Genomic DNA, 20,904 nt, shown 5'->3' with positions numbered 1-20,904 from the left:
AAATAACTGTCAATTAATTTGGTGATTAATTAATAAATAAAAATATTGAAAATAAAATTTACTCTCTAAATTTGAATTAGTTAAAAATAACTAATTATTAGTAAAATTGTTACTCACGATACTCTTTAAATCTGAATCAGTAGAAATTTTACTAATTCAGTCAGTACTTTTCATTTTAACTGAAGTTTCAGTTATATCTTGAAATTTACTAATATAATTAGTGAATATTCAAGCAATAGAAAATAACTTATGTAAATCAGTAATTTGTATATTACATAACCTTTAAAATTAACTATTAAATCAGTAGATTTTGTGGCCGCCGTCATATATTTATATTACTGATTCAATCAGTAATTGATATTTTACTTATTGAATCAGTAAATTTCTACTAATTGTCAGTTGCTCAATTCTGGCTATGGCAATTAGTAGATTTCTACTGCTAATCAGTAAAATATGACTTATTCAGATTTAGAGAGTAAGTTATCATATATAACTATTATTTAATTTGTTAATTAATTACTTAATAAATTAAAATTAATATACGTAATTGAATGTACACGCTTAACTACAGGTCGGCCGACAAAAATCGTCTAGTGTGCGTTGCCAGCTTCGCCGACAGAAAATCGGCCGACTTTTTGTCGGTCGACACAAATCGGCTAATGTGCGCCGGGCCTTAGGGGTGAGTACTTTAACCACGAAGTATTGTTAGGTTTTTTCAAAAACTGTCGGAGAGAGAGGGGGTTGAATTTTTTTTTAAAATTTAAACAGTGAATTTTTGAAGACTTGTAACTTTTAAACAGAAAGATGAAAAAAAAATTGACCTGTATATTTTCGAAATGTTTTTTCCTGCTCTTTCGAATTATGCAAAAAAAATTTCAAATAATTCAAAATTTGACCCTTTTTCAGAAATCAAAAAATTTTTTGACTTTTTTTAAGTTCGGTCTTTTTTTTATTTATGTTTTGAAAGCTTAAATTGTGTATTTTCACGACAAAAAATATTGCGATGTCCTTTTTTGTTATTTTCAATTATTATTTCACAAATAAATAAAGTTATTGCAATTCTAAAACTACCAATTGAATGCTGATGTAATTCCGCATCCAACGAGCCATATATGAACTATTTTGGATTAGAGGAATTTTTATAAACAATTGCAATGTTAGACAATGTTATTAACAATCCACTAATATAAAGTACTTCATATAGGGCTCGTTGGATGCAGAACTTTATCAACTTTCATTTAGTAACGTCAGAATGACTTTACTTTGCTTCTAAAAATCAAAAGCTTTCCCACGCCCAATTTATGCACAATGAGTTTAAACTAATTCCTAAGCAAAAAGTAAAAAAAATAATTGCGAAGCGGAAAAATGAGGCATTATACGAAGTGGATTCAGTGAGTTCTAATTCACCGACGCCTGATTTACTGGTACCTATAATAGAATGTTCTGCAGAAAATGATGAAACAGAGCAAAATTTTGTACCTGTTCTTGAAGAAGAGGATACATTTCCCATAATTTCTGATTTAAACTAGTGGCTAAAATCACTATTTACATCCTTGTACCTTTAAAGATGCTAAGCATTTCAGTATTATTTGTTGATATATATTTTTTAATTATGCTTAAGGTATCGTGATATTCTCGATCTCTAATATTTATCATCATACACCCAGAGAATAGATTTCTTGGATTGGTTTCTTTGACATGTTTTCTTTCATTCAATATAAAATTTTCTTTAATACAAAAAAAGCTTCATAGTTTCAAAGAAATTTTTCTCTGAATGAAAGAAATTTGTGCATTAAATCGAAGAAATTCTAACATTGATATAGGCTCAAAGAAACATTTATTTGAATTAAATAACAAATTTCTTTAAAACGAAGATAATTTTTTTTGAATCAAAGATAATTTGTTTGAAACAAATAAATTTTTTTTAATCAAAGAAAAATTTGTCAAAGAAATTTTTTTTCTTGGTGTAAAATATTAAGTGCACATTCCAGTTCTAGATGGGAAAAGAAGGCTTTTTTACGATGTATTTCTAAAAAAACCATGACATTTATTTAGAAATTTCTGTTTACATGTTATAAATAACTTATTAAAGAATATGAAAAAAATTTTTTTCACTTGTAGTCCATGATGGCGACGATGTACAACATTTTCAAAAATGTTCATTTTTCATGGGGGGATCGATTCCGAGATTTTTACAACGGATAGAGACATAAAATAAAAAACATTTTCTTCGTTAGATATTTTTCCCAAAACTTGAAAAAACACATGTTTTTATTCAGAATTTCTGTTACAGAAAAAAGGGAAAAATACATTTTCCAATATCTAACGAAGAAAATGTTTTTTATTTTATGTCTCTATCTGTTGTAAAAATCTCGGAATCGATCCCCCCATGAAAAATAAACATTTTTGAAAATGTTTCACAACAGTGAAAATACATTTGAAGTGTTGTAGAATGTTATTGTGAAATTTTAAACTCAGTTTATATACACTTGTAAATTGCACGTGTCACATGTTGCACGAAATTTCTAAAATTCCACTAAGCGCAGGCTAGATTACGAGATGCTGCCCAAGCGGTCTTCTATTTCTACTTCATCCCCACCCCATTACTTGACTCTCCTATCAATTGCAACTCTCCCGTCTTCTTGACGCCTGGAAAATCAGGAAAGTTCTGGCGCGCTATTCCCCGCCCACCGGCCCACTGAGCTCGCGCGACCAATCACCAAGCGTAATTTTCAAATTTTCAATTGCAATTTACGCAAAAACTATAGAAACTTTTGAAAAACTGTAGAAGACTTTTTGTCTTATTTTTTCTGTAGAATATGTACCTTTAATATTTACACCCATGACTGGGACACCCTATATCTTTCTATATTATAAAAAGATTTCGCCGCCGCCGCTGTTTCAGCAAATTTTGACCTAGGAGGGGGGAGTCCCCCCTCCTTTCCCCTCCCCCGCCAGAAATGACCTAATTTTGAGGTTATGTTCGTTTCGAGGCTCTGAATATAGCCGCAAGTCCCCCCTCCCTCCTCTCATTTCCCCTCCTCCGCCAAAATGGCCTAAATTTTAAGGTTATGTTCGTTTCAAGTCTCTGAATATAGCCGCAAGTCCCCTCTTCTCCCCCGCCAGAAATAACCTAAATTTTGAGGTTATGTTCGTTTCAAGGCTCTGAATATAGCCGAAGTCCCCCCTCCTGTCTCTCATTTCCCCTCCTCCGCCAAAATGGCCTAAATTTTGAGGTTATGTTCGCTTCAAGTCTCTGAATATAGCCGCAAGTCCCCTCCTCTCCCCCGCCAGAAATGACCTAAATTTTGAGGTTATGTTCGTTTCGAGGCTCTGAATATAGCCGCAAGTCCCCCCTCCTTTCTCTCATTTCCCCTCCTCCGCCAAAATGGCCTAAATTTTGAGGTTATGTTCGCTTCAAGTCTCTGAATATAGCCGCAAGTCCCCTCCTCTCCCCCGCCAGAAATGACCTAAATTTTGAGGTTATGTTCGTTTCGAGGCTCTGAATATAGCCGCAAGTCCCCCCTCCTTTCTCTCATTTCCCCTCCTCCGCCAAAATGGCCTAAATTTTGAGGTTATGTTCGCTTCAAGTCTCTGAATATAGCCGCAAGTCCCCTCCTCTCCCCCGCCAGAAATGACCTAAATTTTGAGGTTATGTTCGTTTCGAGGCTCTGAATATAGCCGCAAGTCCCCCCTCCTTTCTCTCATTTCCCCTCCTCCGCCAAAATGTCCTAAATTTTGAGGTTATGTTCGCTTCAAGTCTCTGAATATACCCGCAAGTCCTTCCCCCTTACTTCATCTGTCTCCGTATTTCCCGCCAAAAATGACATAAATTTTGAGGTTATGAAAATTTCAAGACTTTTAATATAGCCGCAAGTGGAGGTGGAGTTCCCGCCAAAAATGACTTGAATTTAAAGGTTATGTTCGTTTCAAGACTTTTTAAGAATTTATTGGGTTTTAGGCAATAAAATGAAAAAATGAAAATAATTTCATTGAAATTATTTTTAAAAATAATTTCTTAATGTCGATTTTAATTTATTTAATTATTTATTTGTTATTAATTTAATTAATTTATTAATTAAAATTTAATAGTTTTAATTTTAATAATATTTATTCAGATTTCAATGAATTTGTAATAATAATTCTTTGAAATAGGTGGTTCATTTGGAAAAATAAGATCAATGGAAAATTTAAAAAAAAATGATTAAAACAGGGGGTTGGCGCGCGAAGCGCGCAGGGGGGCGGAGCCCCCCTAGTATATATATATATATATATATTTATATATATGCCATTCCATGAGTTCTTTAGCACTTTTCGGAGTAACCTTTCCAAATTAAATTAAACATTTTTTTTATAATATTTATTAATATAAAGGTCCAAAATAATTACTTTTTAAATAAAAACAATTATTTATTTAGAAAATACAACAATAAATAATGAAAAAAAGTCACTTTTTTTTAGCAACACTAAATAAATTGGTTTAAAGATCAAATTGTCCTTAGTTTTGAAGCTTTAATACCGCACATGAAAAATAATGTATTAATTAATGATAAAAGCCATAAACATACGTTGATAAATGTTCAAAAAGTTTTTCTAATTATGTTACTTTTAATTGAATAATAATTTAATAAAAATTTGACAAGTCCAGAATTTTTTATAACGAGATTCAGTATTTAATAAATTTCATTTTTAAAGAATTACCTTAAATCGTTTTATATAGCTGCTAGTTTCACAAATAATATTAATATTAACATTGCAATATTATTTCAATGCCCTTTTAATTATGACACTAATTTAATAATAGAATTTAAAAATATTTCGTTGAAAACATTTTTAAATTTTCCCGCCATTCGTGTCAACTGATGACGACAAGGCTTGCAGCTTATAAAGACCCGAAAGTTACCCACCTTCAGGTCGTTGGTTAGGTTAGTAGTTAGGGTTCTTGGCTGTTGTGTTGCGCGTCCGGGTTCAATCCCCAGCTCCTCCAAATTTATTTCCGAAAATTGCGCCGTTAATGTTGGGGAAAAATAAAATAAAGCGCAATAAGGGAAAAATAAATTTTTTTAATTTTACTTTTATTTAATAAATATTATAAAACATTTATAATAAACTTACCTTATAAAATTCACTGAAAACTTGCATTTTAATTTTACAGGAAATTTGTCTATATATCTTTAGAGTACTTTCCGGAGATAGTTTTAAAGAAATTCACAAAGTAAATTTCTGTAAAACTCAAAATTTAATATTTCCTAAACTTTTATCCACAATTTTTCGGCAAACTTAATCGGATAACTATCCTGAACTTCGCACCGCGATTTATAAAACCGAGGACATATAGAGCTCGCCTGAACTCCCCCGGAAGCTCCCCAACTTAGTTTCCGAACTTATACTTAACACGAACTTAACACGGGGAACTCCCCGCGAACTCCCTGCGAAAAACGGTGCTGTCTGGGTGTATTGTTTGAATTTCTGTTTTTAATTGAATTCTGCAAAATGAAAAAATCAAAGTTAATTTTTGTTGTAGTATTAATAAAAGATAATTATAAATAATAATATGAATTTTTAGTTTATTTTTTTCAAATGCGAGTCAAATAATCTTTGATTTTCAATTTTTTATGCAAGTCAAATAATCTTTGATTTTCAATTTTTTATGCAATAGGAAATATCTTTGTTTATACTGCTGCCGAGGGGGAATTCACTAGTAAAAATTGTATACACTTTACAACAACTACACATATTACCATTATTACCTTATGATTACACTTTTTACAAGTATTACATACTACTACCAAAATATTACTGTATTACACATGTATTACTGAGTATTACCCTTTATTACAAAAAATATTACACGTCAAATAGCACTTTCTCATACGTAGAACTTTCAATAAAATTATTATTTGAGAGCAAAACTTTAAAATAAGAAATAGAGAAATAAATAATTAAATATTTTTACATATTAGGGTAAGTGCATCAATTACGGCGCGTTCATAAAAAATGACTATTATTACTATTATATTTAATATAAACTGTTGCAAAATGATTAAAAAAAATTATTTTAATCTTTTTTTGATACAATTACTAATGAAGATGCATATTTAAACAATTATTAAGTAAATTATTTGAGATCAAATTTTTTCCCTTGCCGTAATTGAAACATTTTTCTTCCTCGTGGAGGAGGCTTTGTAGTCCTTTCGTTTATAAAATTTTTACACGGAGAGAAAAATCATACTATATTCACATGGGTTGTGTCACTCATTATTCACATCACCCGTGACGTGCTTTTTTTAGACAAAATTCATAAGTTTATAGGGTCGTAGATTTCTATGCAAGAAAAGTTTGGAACATGTACTATATTTGCTTCAAGTCCATGTCGTAAATACTCTCCTCCACTCAATGGGTGTTTTCGGCATTCACTCAGAGTTAACTCTAGAGTTAGCAGTGGTGCTCAAATGTAAATTTTGATTTTCAGTTCGTCTGTTGGTTGTGAACGTTGTTGATTGGCAATTTGGCATAGACGATTCATTTTGATTGGCGCAGGGTTTGCAATTGTAACAACATGTGAAACGGGCCTTTTATTCTAGTAATGTAATGTTAAAATAAAATTTTTTGTTTTTAGATTTCATAAAAGTCCCCAAAAATTTATTATTAGATGACCCAGAGTTAACTCTGTTTTCTTGCGAGAGTAAAGAAAAAGGGTCAGTCCTAACCTTTACAAAATTTGTGAACGGATTGTTTGTTTTGAAAAGTGTAAATTGAAACATAATAATTTATTTTTATTAAAAATTATTTTAACTTTTTATTTATAAAAAACAACTTTAATTAAAATAAATAATCTAGTTTCTAAAACAATTCAGATTAATTAAAGTTAGGGAAATAATGAAAAATTTGAAAATTATAAACTTTAAAAAAATAACACGTTTATGGGTAGCAAAAATATGTTCCATTTTTAAATGAAAAACAAAAAATACGTATAAATTAAAAAAAAGTAAGCAAACAAGAACAACTAACTTCAAACTCAGGGTGATGAAAATAGAAAATCAATTATTTTATTTAGGTAAATAAATTTTCAAAGATAATATCATTGAGCACCACTGTTAACTCTAGAGTTAACTCTGAGTGAATGCCGAAAACACCCAATGCGAAATTTGCTTGAAATCCATGCGCTTTTCGGATGGATTTCTTGCAACGGAGATAGAAATGATAGTGCGCATGCGTAACTTCCGTTCACGTGTCGGTCGAAGGGTCCAGTCCCATTTGTAAGAAATCCATCCGAAAAGCGCATAGATTTCAAGCAAATTTTATATAGAGAGAAGGAAGGCAATTTTATCATATTTCTTAAGCGTTTATGGTTTACAGATCAATCAGAATTAGTATACATGTCTTTATAATTTTACACAACGTTTATTCACGTAATAAACACAAGATTTCATGAAAAAATATCTTGCGTGATAAACGATTTTTACATGAAATAGTGTTATGTGAAAAAAACAACAGTGACTCTTGTGAATATAGTATGATTTTTCTCTCCGCGTAGAAATGGTGAAAACAAATTTTCCTCTATATAGAAACATGTTATATGAGATCCTGATCAATTGTCCGGATGTATGTATGTGTGTGTGGATCATTTTTGTGAACACGATATCTTTAAGTGGTTTTAATGGATTTGGGTAAAATTTAGTTTGCTTATTTATCACATTTATCTCTCAAAAATGACGAGAGGATTTTTAAAAATACCCCCAAAAATCGTCTTTTCCAAATTTTTTTTAATTCAAAAAAATTTTAATTAGAAAAATTTAAGGTAATAAATATAATATAATCGTCTTCCTTACGTCAAGGCGAATCGATTGGTATATATAAATTATAGATTTAATTGAAATTAATAGAATTAATGTAAGTTAAAAAATCAGAAATTCACATTTTAGCTAAAAAATGTTATCCCTACCCGAAGGGTGGTACTGGATTGGTACTGGGAAATTGGAACTGAGATCTCAGTACCAACTCAGTACTAATTTGGTGCATTTTGGTACTGAAATGGAACTGGGAAATTTACCTATGAAAAGGGTCGAGTTACCGTTAATACCCTCATAAAAGTGAAAAGCGACTAGCTTTTTCAATATGTTTAAACTAAAACTTTATATTTATTTCAATATTATATTTGTTTTTCATGGATTTATATTATTTTCATACATTATTATGCATATGATATTTCCTTTGTCAGCTAAATTCAAAAATGATGTCCATTTTTTTATCAAACTTAAGGTATACGAGATAAATTATAACTTTTTTAAATGTAATTATTTTATGATAAATTTTAGATATTCATAATCTGGAAATATTAACGAATCTGAATGTCTATTGTTCAAGGAGGGATTGCAATATAATTTCCAAACTTAACAGAAATTTTCTACAAACTATTATGTTTTTTTTTTGCTGTTTTACACGTATATCGTGAGAGACGGTTTGTTGATCTTATATACCTTTAAAACTATTGTTAAAGTACTTTAAAAATGTCTTCTTATGGGTTATCAGGTAGTGGTACTGAAGTGGAACTCAAGCCAAGTCCAATTCAGTACCATTCCAGTACCACTCTTTCGGTAGGGATGCTTCTTAAATTCATGTTTATACTTATATAAAATAATTTTATTCTCTGCATTGAAACGAATTGGTTGATATATATAAAGTATAGATTTGATTTAAATTTTAAGAATTAATAAAAATCGAAAATTTATATTGAAACTAAAAAATTTTGTGTTTTTGTAAATTCAAGTTAATACATAAAATAATTGTATTCCTTGCATTGAAACGAATCGATTCGTATATATAAAGTATATGTTACACCCAAAATGAATTAAAATTTTCTTAATTTTTCAAAAAATTTAATTGATTTGAAAAAGTTTTCAACTCAAAATTTTTTAAATCAATCAATTGGATCGGAGAAATTTATATAGCTTCCTCCACGAGGAAGAAAATTTTTTGCTTCACTCAATGAGGAAGCAACATGTTTATGAAATAAACATAAAGGACCCCCTCCTTGTTTAATGTTTCCATTGGCTCTAATTTCGTCGGGTAAAGTATTTTCAAAATACACGTAATTTTGGTCTCCGAAATTGATATACAAACGCGCCGCAATAGAAAATTACGGTATTATTTTTAATTTCTCATATTTGTTTAAATAATCGATTTTTATAAAGTTAAACACTTTTTAACATCTAAATAACATAACCTTTGAGTTTAATAAGTCTTAAATTGATCAAAGGTGTTTTGACTCGAATCGCGCCGCAATTAGTGCATTTACCCTACTTATAAAAAAAAATAATAAATTTCTCTTTTTTAAAACGTAAATAACTATTATTTCAAATGTTTTGAAATTTCTTTTAAAGAACACGATAAATATAACTTATTTGTTTTTATTTTTGGACGAGGAACTGAACAAATATAATTTTCTATATTATAATATCCGTGAGCATCCATGTTTATAACGTTTAATATTTGGTTTTTTGCTATCTTAAACCACGAACACAAACTACCTAAGCCTCGTGCATTTTGTTTCGGTATAATTACAGAAGCAGATATCTTACTGTACTCGATTTTTTCTACTTATTCCAGTAAGGTAGCTAAAAGCTAAAATTCGGCCAATTACTAAAGAACCATCTTCTGATTCGATTCTGTAAACATTCGATACCGCCACCTATGGCAAAGTTGTTATACTTCAGCATCAACTCCCGCGCTACATTTGAATTAGTGTTTAAAATGTTTACTTCTTTTAACATTTTTTGTTTTGATTTTCTTTAAATTTTTTAAGGTATTACACCATAATACCACAATATTACAAGTATTACACAGTATTAAATGATATTACACAATAATACTTATTATTACAAGACATTACAAAATATTACAGATATTACAGGTATTACCGAGTATTAACAGGCAAGTGTACACTTGACTACCAGAGTAAATTCCCCCTCGACTGCTGCTAATTGACAAACGGAAAATGGGAGAATACTTAGAACCTGTTGTGGGTGATCTAAGGTTCAAGGTTTAAGGCCGTATTTATTTAAAAATTTTTTTATTTAACTGAAATAACTACTGTTTCGATTTACCCCAACTGACCCTATTTAACAATAACTCTCATAAAATGTCGATTACAGGAGGAATATTTGACGAATTTTATTCTTATCTTGATGAAACATTTTTTTTTAATAAAAAATAATGTATTTGCGAAATTTTATAAATTTAGAAATTAAAGAACGTTAATAAAGTTGATTGTTTTAATAAATAATTTTAAAACTAATCAGAAAAATATTTATAATTCTAAAAATATTCTTTAATCTTAACTGGAATATCTCATAAGCGAAATTTGAAATTAAATAGAGATGTGCAAATTGTGAAAATTCGATTAACTTCACAAGAATTCGCATGGCTCGGATTAAATCTCGATTCTTTGCTTACCAATTCACTTAAAAGATTTTAATTTTACTGTATGATAATAGGGTCCAGTTATAATTGCATCAAGTCAAGGAGGAGTTAATATCGAGGAAGTTGCTGCCACAAACCCGGACGCCATAATGTATGAACCTATTGATATAGAAAAGGGAATTACAAAAGAACAAGCAGATAAAATTGTTACTAAATTAGGCCTTGATAATGTTAAGGATTCAATTTCTAAGATGATAATGAACCTTTATGAAATGTTTCTTAAAAAAGATGCTCTTTTACTTGAAGTTAATCCTCTCGCAGAAGATATCAATGGAGAATGTAATAAAATGATTCTTTATTTATTGATGTAAAAATTGATAAATTTATGGTTATATATGACATTTTATTCTTGTGCTGATTTCAGATTTTGCTTTGGATTGCAAGTGTAGATTTGACGATAATGCTGAATTTAGACAAAAAAATCTATTCGGTTTACGAGATTGGTCTCAAGAGGACCCTAAAGAAGTTGAAGCAGCAAAATTTGATTTGAATTACATTGCACTAGATGGTAACATTGGTTGTATGGTTAATGGAGCCGGGCTAGCTATGGCTACTATGGACATCATAAAACTGCATGGAGGAGAACCTGCAAATTTCTTAGATGTTGGTGGTGGCGCAACAGCTTCTGCTGTTAAAGAAGCGTTTAAAATAATCACATCAGATCCGAGAGTAAGAACTAAAAAAATAAGAATAGTTTAATGACGTTACATTTCGACGTACAATATAGTTGTTTAAAAAGGCATTTTCAGCCACTCTATAAGGTAAGTGCACCAATTACCGAGGGTACCCAATTGTTGAGGTTTATAATTTTCTTCTTAATATATGTATATAGTATATTGTAAATAATTTAAAAACAAGAATAATTTCTGAATAACCTTTATATTTCCAACTGCATACTTATTCAATCAAAATTCTTTTCAACTGTACTAAAATAATTACAATAAATCAAACATACATCGAATTTTAAGGGACCAGAAAAAATACCCGAAGAAAATGGGACTCCGGATATTTAAATATATCGGATATTTAAATCCAAAAGATCGGAAAAAATATCCGTTATAGGCGGGATCCGATTTATGCGAGTCAGATGTATGTAGGTTCTACTGTAGTCGCTTTAATTATAATTCAGTACATAAAACACAATTCGTAATTTTTTTAATATTTCCGGTTGACCGGAATATAATTTTAAAATCTCAAATTAAGAATATTTCCAACTACTTTTTATAGTGTTATACAAATTGATTCGATTGTATACAAATATTTTTGTTAAAAGCAAATCATCGGTATCTGCTATCATATTTTATGACATCTCCATTTTTTGAGGAAATGACTCGAGAATTGGTGCTGTCAATTTTTTAGTTGATGCACAATTTTTAATTAATTTCTCACTTCAGATCTTGTTTTAAATCATTGACAATTGGTGCACTTGCTTTACTTTTGAATTGAATAAAAGACTACTCTTTTTACGTTTCAACGGCACAGCCTCCTCTTCAGAAACTAAAACTTTATTAAAAAAATCACATTTAAAAAAAATAACACTTTTAAAAATCTGGTATTAAGATTAATAACCTTTTGTTGTTCTTAATTCAATAGGTTGATGCTCTTTTAGTTAATATCTTTGGTGGAATCATGAGATGTGATGTTATTGCTGAAGGTATTATTGCAGCGACCAAAGAACTTGATCTCAGAATTCCAGTTGTAGTTAGACTGCAGGTATATTTTTATTTTTATATCTTACGCTCTGGTTTAAAGGATAACACCACTCTAGAATATACTTTTAGAATTTGTTTAAATAATAAATGCTAATGAAAATATCAATAGATAATTTAGTTCCATATTGTTTTCAAATTTCAAGTCAATTGAGAATGGGTTGAGTTAGAAGGTTAGGTTTCGAAAAGTATTGTTTTGAAAAAACGAACAATGTTATAAATTTTTCAAAATTTTAGAGTGATGCTACCTTTGAATTATTAAATATTTCATTAAAAATATTTACCATTTAACAGGGAACTAATGTCGATGAAGCTAAAGCTCTCATAGCCAATGCTGGACTAAAAATTGTTCCAGTTGATGACCTTGATGAGGCTGCAAGAGTAGCTGTGAAATTATCAACTATCGTGAAAATAGCTGCTTCCGCAAAAGTAGGCGTTAATTTTGAATTACATTCAATTTCATAAATCTAGATTCAATTGTAAAACGTGATTTACATTTTACTACGTTTAAAATAAACCTATTGAATTAGACAATTAATCCGAACAAAATGTATCAATTACTTAGAAAAGAAAAACTACTATTCAAATGCACTAGTGTTTATGTTACACTTGAGAACGTACTAAAAGTTTGTATGATACATTTTTGCTTAATTTTTTTGTTAAAGCAAGCTTCGTCAAATACAAATATTCGTTTAATATTAAAATGCCAGCAATATACATGAAGGTTGAATTAAACTGTTTATTAGCTAATTGTGTAAGTGATCTTCAGTAATAAGAATTTTATTCACATTATATTGGTAATACGTTTTGTATCAATATATTGTTTATTTTAAGTGTATAAACAAAGTAGTTCAGTATTAAAAATTAAATTATTTTCGGCGTCCTTTGTTACTGTTAGACATAAAACGTATTTAGTAAAGCAAATCAATAAATCAAAACTATGCTTTCTTTTTCGTCTCTAAAATGAGTGTCTGTCAACTACAACAAATGTAAATCTGATGACTCAACTTTTAACAGTAAACGTTTTCTCTAAATTATTAATTTGCACTTCGAAATTTCTATTTGTTGCATTATGTTAAATATTGAGACGTACATAAATTATTTTATATATTTTTACTTCGTTTTTATTTGTTTTCATTTCAGTGAAACATTTTTCTTAATAATAGTTTAGCGAATTTTTATTTTATGTTGTCAAAGTAAGTTCATTTTATGAATACAAAGTAAAGAATTTTCCCCACAGAAAACAATTTATTTAAGATTAAAAATAGGGCATTCTTTATGATTTATTTTTGTAAATTCATATCTTTCCTGGCACTAAATAACTGTACAAAATTTTAATTACAAGCAGAGTTTTTAATATATTCACTTTAACAAATCTATGCTCTTTTATTCCTTTAATTGTATCATTCTTAATTTTAATCATACACGGAGAGAAAAATCATACTATATTCACATGGGTTGTGTCACTCATTATTCACATCACCTGTGACGTGCTTTTTTTACACAAAATTCATGTGTTTATTGGGTCGTAGATTTCTATGCAAGAAAAGTTTGGAACATGTACTATATTTGCTTCAAGTCCATGTCGTAAATACTCCCCTCCACTCAATGCGAAATTTGCTTGAAATCCATGCGCTTTTCGGATGGATTTCTTGCAACGAAAATAGAAATGATAGTGCGCATGCGTGACTATATATATATGACTAGACACGTGAACGGGAGTCACGCATGCGCACTAGCATTTCTATCTCCGTTGTAAGAAATCCATCCGAAAAGCGCATGGATTTCAAGCAAATTTTATATACAGAGAAGGAAGGCAATTTTATCATGTTTCTTAAGCGTTTATAGTTTACAGATCAATCAGAATTAGTATACATGTCTTTCTAATTTCACACAACGTTTATTCATGCAATAAACACAAGATTTCATGAAAAAATATCTTGCGTGATGAACGATTTTTACATGAAATAGTGTTATGTGAAAAAAGCAACAGTGGCTCATGTGAATATAGTATGATTTTTCTCTCCGTGTAAAAATAAATAAATCAAACTGCAGCAAAATTGTAGCTAAATTAGGTGTTCATTTCATGATCATTTAGCTTCCTCATACACTTATACATATTCAAGATTAAAAAAAGGATTACAACTTAAATAGCGATCAATTTTATAATTATTGGTAAAATGTAAATTTTATATACAACAATCGATTCGTTTTCATGCCAGGAATACAATTTTGACAAGAATTAATTAAAATTTTCATATAAGAAAAAATAATTTTAAAAAATACAAAAAACAATTTTTTTCAAAAATTCAAAACAATTATTTAATCTATAGATTTGAGTAAAATATGAACTTTATATAGGTTGATGGATTCGTTTTAATCCAAGAAATAAGTTTTTTTACCAAATAAAATTGAATTTACACAAAAAAAATATTGTGACAAAATTGTTTAAAAAAATTTTGTGAATATATTTGGAAATCCTTGTGTCAGATTTTAGGTATTAATGATTACAATAGGCATACAAAATTTCAGGACATTCCGTTCAAACGTTTCTGAGATAACTTGTACATAATATTTTGTGACATACACACAAACATAGCCATATACATCTTGACATTTGCTCAGAACTTCATATATATTCTAGTCCTCAATTAATTTATCATGTAAGACAATGCTATGAAATAATTAGCGAATATTTTCGAATATCTACAGCGAAATTTTTGTATGAGAGTGCAAATATAATTACTTTGCATCCTTAGTTAAAATTTTACACAAATTCCGAATTAAATTTGGACAGATTAGTCCGGATTAGTTCGAAAATTGTACGAAAATAATCAAATGTGTAGTATAGCAAGGCCGGTTTTGGCCCAGGTTCTGATATCAGCTTAATACCTGCAGTCGGTAACTGCTCGGTCGGTAATGCAGATTTTTACTTTATCAGCAGTCGGCAAGGTAGGAATCTGACAAAAATTTCAACTCGACCGATAATATAGGAAACTGTTTTACCGACCGAACATTGAAGTTTACCGACCACCCAATAGATGGCGCTCACTTCAGAGTGTGTTACCGACTTTGATTTACCTTTTAATTAAAAATAAAGTTATTCTCAAACTGTTTTACTAAACTTTGAAGTTAGTTTACCGACCACCCAATAGATGGCGCTCACTTCAGTCTATGGTTTTAAACTTTTAACCGAATTAGTTTACCGACCACCCAATAGATGGCGCTTACTTCAGCCTGGTTTTAAACTTTTTTACCGAATTAGTTTACCAGCCACCGCTCACTTCAGTTTGTGGTTTTAAACTTTTTTACCGAATTAGTTTACCCGCCATCCAATAGATGGCGCTCACTTCAGTCTGTGTTTTTAACATTTCTTACCGAATTTGATTTCCCGACATCCGCGAGTAGTACCCCCACCCGACGGCGGCGCGCGCCGCTCCGTGCCTGCGGTAGTGGTGAGGTACTGCCTTTAAGAGTCGGACTGCTCTCGTGGATTCATATAATCTGTTCTAGATGAGCAACGAGAGTGATACAAGCAGTGATGCCAGGCTGCACACCAATTCCACTCCCACCATGCCGCCCTTGCGCCTCCCTCCATACGGCCACACACAAGTATAAACCGTGCTCTTACTCTTGTAGGTGTGCCTATTTTTCGTTTTCCTCATATTCGCCCGCTTCAGCTGAGCCATTATGCCTGTTTTTACCGACAGCCGGTTAATTTCACGCGCGAACTTTTGAATTCTTTATAATATGAATATACTTTTATTAATCTTTTTATAGATATTTATTAATGAATAATTAATAAATATACTATATATATACTATATTATAAATATAATATATTACATATGAGAGATTCTTTTTCAATCGCCCCAGCCCAAAAAATCAATGTTCTAGGATTGGCTTCACACTTTGGTAAATTGTTGTCCTATGTGATAGTAACAAATCCCTAAAATATAAACTCATTAAAAAAATATTTGTAGAAAGTAGAGGGGGTTGAAGTTTTGACGTTAAGGGTAACATTGTCATTTTCAAATCCGTATAACTATGGCAAAAGATAATGGATTTTAATTTATCTATTATGAATTTTAATGCATTTTTCACGTACTTTTCAAAAATGTTTACAAAATTAAAAAAAAAAGATTTCACCCCTTTTTTCAAAATCAACCCTTATTTTTCGATTTTCACCCCTTCGGGAATTTTTTTATTTCTTTTTTTTATTTTCATTGGAAAGCTGAGGTTTTTTCCCATGAGCTATGTAAATATGAAAGTGGGACAACAATAATTTTGTGAGAAACAGAATATTAAAGTAGGCGGTGCCGATAACGGGTATACCTGCCCTGTTGAAAATTCCTATGTGAGAACACATATGGGATCCCATCCAGGATCTCTTGTGAGTTCTTATGTGGGTTCCCATACAGGTTCACACATAAGATCCTGTATGAAAAGGTTCCTGGGATGAACTTGCGTGAGAGCTCGCGCATGATCTTATGTCTCTGTAAAAGCAATAACACCTCATCCTGTGTTATTGCTTTTACAGAGACATAAGATCATGCGCGAGCTCTCACGCAAGTTCATCCCAGGAACCTTTTCATACAGGATCTTATGTGTGAACCTGTATGGGAACCCACATAAGAACTCACAAGAGATCCTGGATGGGATCCCATATGTGTTCTCACATAGGAATTTTCAACAGGGTGGAGATCATCTTCGAAGATTTAGGTAGGCACCGCGCGAGGCACCGCATAATTTAATATTATGTTTCGCACATAATTATTGTTGTCCCACTTTCGTATTTACATAGCGCATGGGAAAAAACCTCAGCTTTCCAATGAAAATAAAAAAAAAAAAAAAATACCCGATGGTGAAAATCGAAAAATAAGGGTTGATTTTGAAAAAAGGGGTAAAAATTTTTTTTTTTTAATTTTGTATACATTTTTGAAAAGTACGTGAAAAATGCATTAAAATTCATTATAGATAAATTAAAATCCATTAACTTTTGTTATAGTTATACGGATTTGAAAATGACAATGTTACCTTTAACGTCAAAACTTCAACCCCCTCTACTTTCTACAAATATTTTTTTAATGAGTTTATATTTTAGGGATTTGTTACTATCATATAGGACAACAATTTACCAAAGTATGAAGCCAATCCCAGAACATTGATTTTTTGGGCTGGGGCGATTGAAAAAGAATCTCTCATATACGTAATGTAATATATAAATAGTACTGAATAATAAAATTAATAGTGATGATAATTAATATTTCATTAATTATACTTAATTATAATCACTACACGGAGAGAAATCTGGTGCGATTTACGCATGAGCATGTCCTTAGGAATATAGTAACAGACGCTTTCAAGCAAAAATCCTAAGTGAGCGAGGTATTATTGTATGAGTCTCACCTGATATTCAGATGGAATCTTATGGTTTTTGCTTGGAAGTGTCCATGCTATATTCCTATGAACTTGCTCATGCGCAAATCGCAGCAGATTTCTCTCCGTGTATAAGTAAAAAAAGATATTTTTTAAAATCATAAGATTATAATAATGTAGTAAATAGACGATTGTTATTATTATTAGTAACTGAAAAATTTTTAACTTTTTTTATAAAAGTAATAATAAAAATTTATTTTTTAACATTTAAACATATAATTAAAGTACACTAAAAAAACAAATTTATTGTTTCAAATAATTAATTACTTGTTTATTATAATGAAAGTGTTTATTTGTATTGAATAATAAATATTATTTTAGCGAATTAAATTGTATTTCTTTCAAATACGTGGATTATCGGCTCAAATACAATTTATTTTATTCTAACAATAATTATTTTGTTTAAATAAATAAGTATATATTTAATAATAGACAAGTAAGTGATTATTTGAAAAAAATAAATTTTTTTAGTGTATATATTATTAAACCCGTTTCCTCACTATCCTGGAGGTAGAGTTTGTGGCGCGTTTTCTTCTCTTTGAAGACTAATTGAAGTTGCATGCGGTTTGTGAAATTGAATATATTATTTAATGAAAATAGCATAACTTCTAAAAATTATTTTAGAGAAATATTGGCTGTGAAAAGTACATTTTATTTTTTCTAGTCTTGAAAACATTTAAAAGATACAATTTTTCAGATTATGGGGATATAACAATAACTATGTACTTTTTACAGACAATATTTTAAAAAATATCTTTTTTTACTTATAGTGATTATTATTATTAGGTATAATTAATGTAATATTAATTATTATATTATATATTATTTATATATATTATTTATATATTACATTATGTATATGTGATATATTATATAAATATATAAGGGCCGTACAATGAATTACTAGTGCTTTTAGCAGAATACATTGTCCACATTATTATAAATATTAATGAATTTTGTTTTTATAATAAAGTATTGAAAGTTGTCATTTTATAAATAATATTTTTTTCAAAATTTAGGAATTAATAAGCCAATAAAACTGCTTGTAAAGTAATGGTACACTCAAAGCATCACTCAAAGCAGACGCTCCTGCTTTATGTTTTTTGGTTCTGATCCCGCCCATCTCTTCCCTTCTCACTCTTTACCACACCGCTCTGATAGTTCGTCCGCTCTCGGGAAGACCGCTCTTGGGAGTTTCCAGTGTATATGTAGGAAACTGTTTAACTGACCGAACATTAAAGATAGTTCACTAACCACCTAATACATGGTGCTCACGTCATTATAATATAAGTTACAAGTTTTTTATTTAAAGCTGATGTTGTATTTTTAAATTAATTTTTTTTATAAAAAATGTTTAAAATCAGTTGTTTTTATTTATTTCTTTAAAATATATATATTCTTAAATATCAACTTAACCTAATCATAAAATGTTTTTTGAAATTAATTGTAACCTAACCTCAAATCTAAAATTACAATTAGTCTTAACTTTATAGTTAATCTTGAATTACAAACTAAAGTAAATCTTAAATCTAGACCTAACCTAAAAGAATAACAGAGATATTAGATTATTTATTATTAGATTATTTTATCGAAATATTTTTTTTACATAAATTTATACAAAATTAAACTTGTTTTAATTTAAATTCAATATGATTATATGAACCACCAATATACTGGAGGCGTAATTGTCCAGCATCAATAGCTTTTTGCATTTGATCGAAGCATATGGAGTTGTCAGCGAACATAGGTACAAATCGGGAAGATAAGAAAGTATTAAATTTTCCATCCACTTCAACGACTACCTTTTCTCCATATTTTGTGTTGACAAACTAGATTTTTGTAATAGGATACTTATGTTCAGGAGTCAACTCTCAAAGCGGTTTCGTGGGCAGGAAACCCTCCATACGACCAACAGGATTTATTTTACTTAGATCCATCTTTAAAGACTAGACTATATCTGAGAAAATAGAAACAGAATGAGAAAAACTGCTCATGCACGCTAAATTTATACCTAAAATTTTACTCGCGCATGCGCAGTTGCTTAAAGCCCCCACCCTATTCTATCTAATTGCGCATGATCATTTGAATTGAACCACGCCCACTTTCATAGTATGCATGCGTCTTTAATTTTGATTCTCTGACGTCACAAATACATGTCTAAACAAGTTTAAACATGTCCAGACGTGTGTAAATGAAAAATTTTGTTCAATTTTTAGGTTTTTTTTATAAATAAATATAAACAATTTTAATTATTTTAAAAAAACATTTATTTACAATAACAATATACATTTATTGACTTAATAAAAAGTGGTCACAATTGTTATAAAAATCTTGTAATGTTGAATTATTATCAACTTCATCGTGACCTAAAGGAATATTTGTCGGTACATTAGATGGTTGTAGTAACCATTTTCGAATATTATATACATTTTTTAGAGAACAATAGAAATTATTGGATTTATTTCTACATGGAGTATATTGATCTAAGGCTAATTTTTTCAACGACGGACAATTCAAATAATCTAAATTTAATAAATTTTGTGTATAGCTTTCTAGCCATTTTTGTTTCTTTAATCCTTTTACATAAACTGTTGGGGTACCTATTAATATTTCTTTCAGAATTGAGTAGCTGCGTGCAATAACTCGCCGAGCGCTTGGCCGATCGCTCTAACGCCAGTCAAACGTTCAAAAACGTGAAAAAAATGAAAAATCAAAATTTTGATTTTTGAAAGTGCAATCTTGTAGGACATAAAATGGCGCATCTTTTTTTCCTTTAATTTTTTTTGTAGATCAATAAATTGAGTTAATATATGCAAAACACTTAAAAATTTTATTTCACAAATTTCATTAAATTTTTAAACATAAATCATAATATCTTTGACAAATTTCAATGAATCTAATTGAAAATTAATATACATACGTATTTAGGTCCATAGAAGATGACAACATAATCAAAAATATTAAAATCATCAATTGTTTATTTATAATTAATTGTAAATGAAGACTTGTCATTTATAATGTTTACTTACCTTTGTCGACATAAAGTGTGTGGGGAACTTCAGAGTTGAAGAAACTTCCAGTGAGACATTTGTTTATCATAATGTAAGGAAGTTTTTTGTAAAATTTAAAAACAATTTATCAACAACTTTAGAAAATATAGAACGTTTAAGAAAAAATGCGCGAAACAGAAAATAAAGATATACCTTAATATTAATTATTAAAAAACTTATTTGCAAACTGCACAAACAGTACATACAAGCACCAAAATATTTTA

General features: G+C 29.8%; 1 protein-coding gene across 2 annotated transcripts in view; it reads left to right on the top strand.

The window, feature by feature from the left end:
* The window catches only part of LOC127279894 (succinate--CoA ligase [ADP-forming] subunit beta, mitochondrial), an 87,920-nt gene extending 74,613 nt beyond the window's left edge, over positions 1-13,307 (top strand). For both annotated transcript variants that reach the window (XM_051302550.1, XM_051302551.1), the window contains exons 4-7: positions 10,497-10,761; positions 10,847-11,151; positions 12,076-12,195; positions 12,486-13,307. In XM_051302550.1, coding sequence (XP_051158507.1) covers positions 10,497-10,761; positions 10,847-11,151; positions 12,076-12,195; positions 12,486-12,656 — 861 coding nt within the window. In that variant the 3' untranslated portion in view covers positions 12,657-13,307. The remainder of the gene's footprint in view (positions 1-10,496; positions 10,762-10,846; positions 11,152-12,075; positions 12,196-12,485) is intronic.
* Positions 13,308-20,904: the final 7,597 nt, after the last annotated feature.

The sequence above is a fragment of the Leptopilina boulardi genome, unplaced genomic scaffold (assembly GCF_019393585.1).
Source record: "Leptopilina boulardi isolate dan_hultmark-lab unplaced genomic scaffold, ZJU_Lbou_2.1 LbouV2_224, whole genome shotgun sequence".
NCBI classification, from domain to species: Eukaryota; Metazoa; Arthropoda; class Insecta; order Hymenoptera; family Figitidae; genus Leptopilina; species Leptopilina boulardi.
Note: the sequence above shows the minus strand (reverse complement) of the source record. Positions and strands in the feature narration are given on the sequence as shown.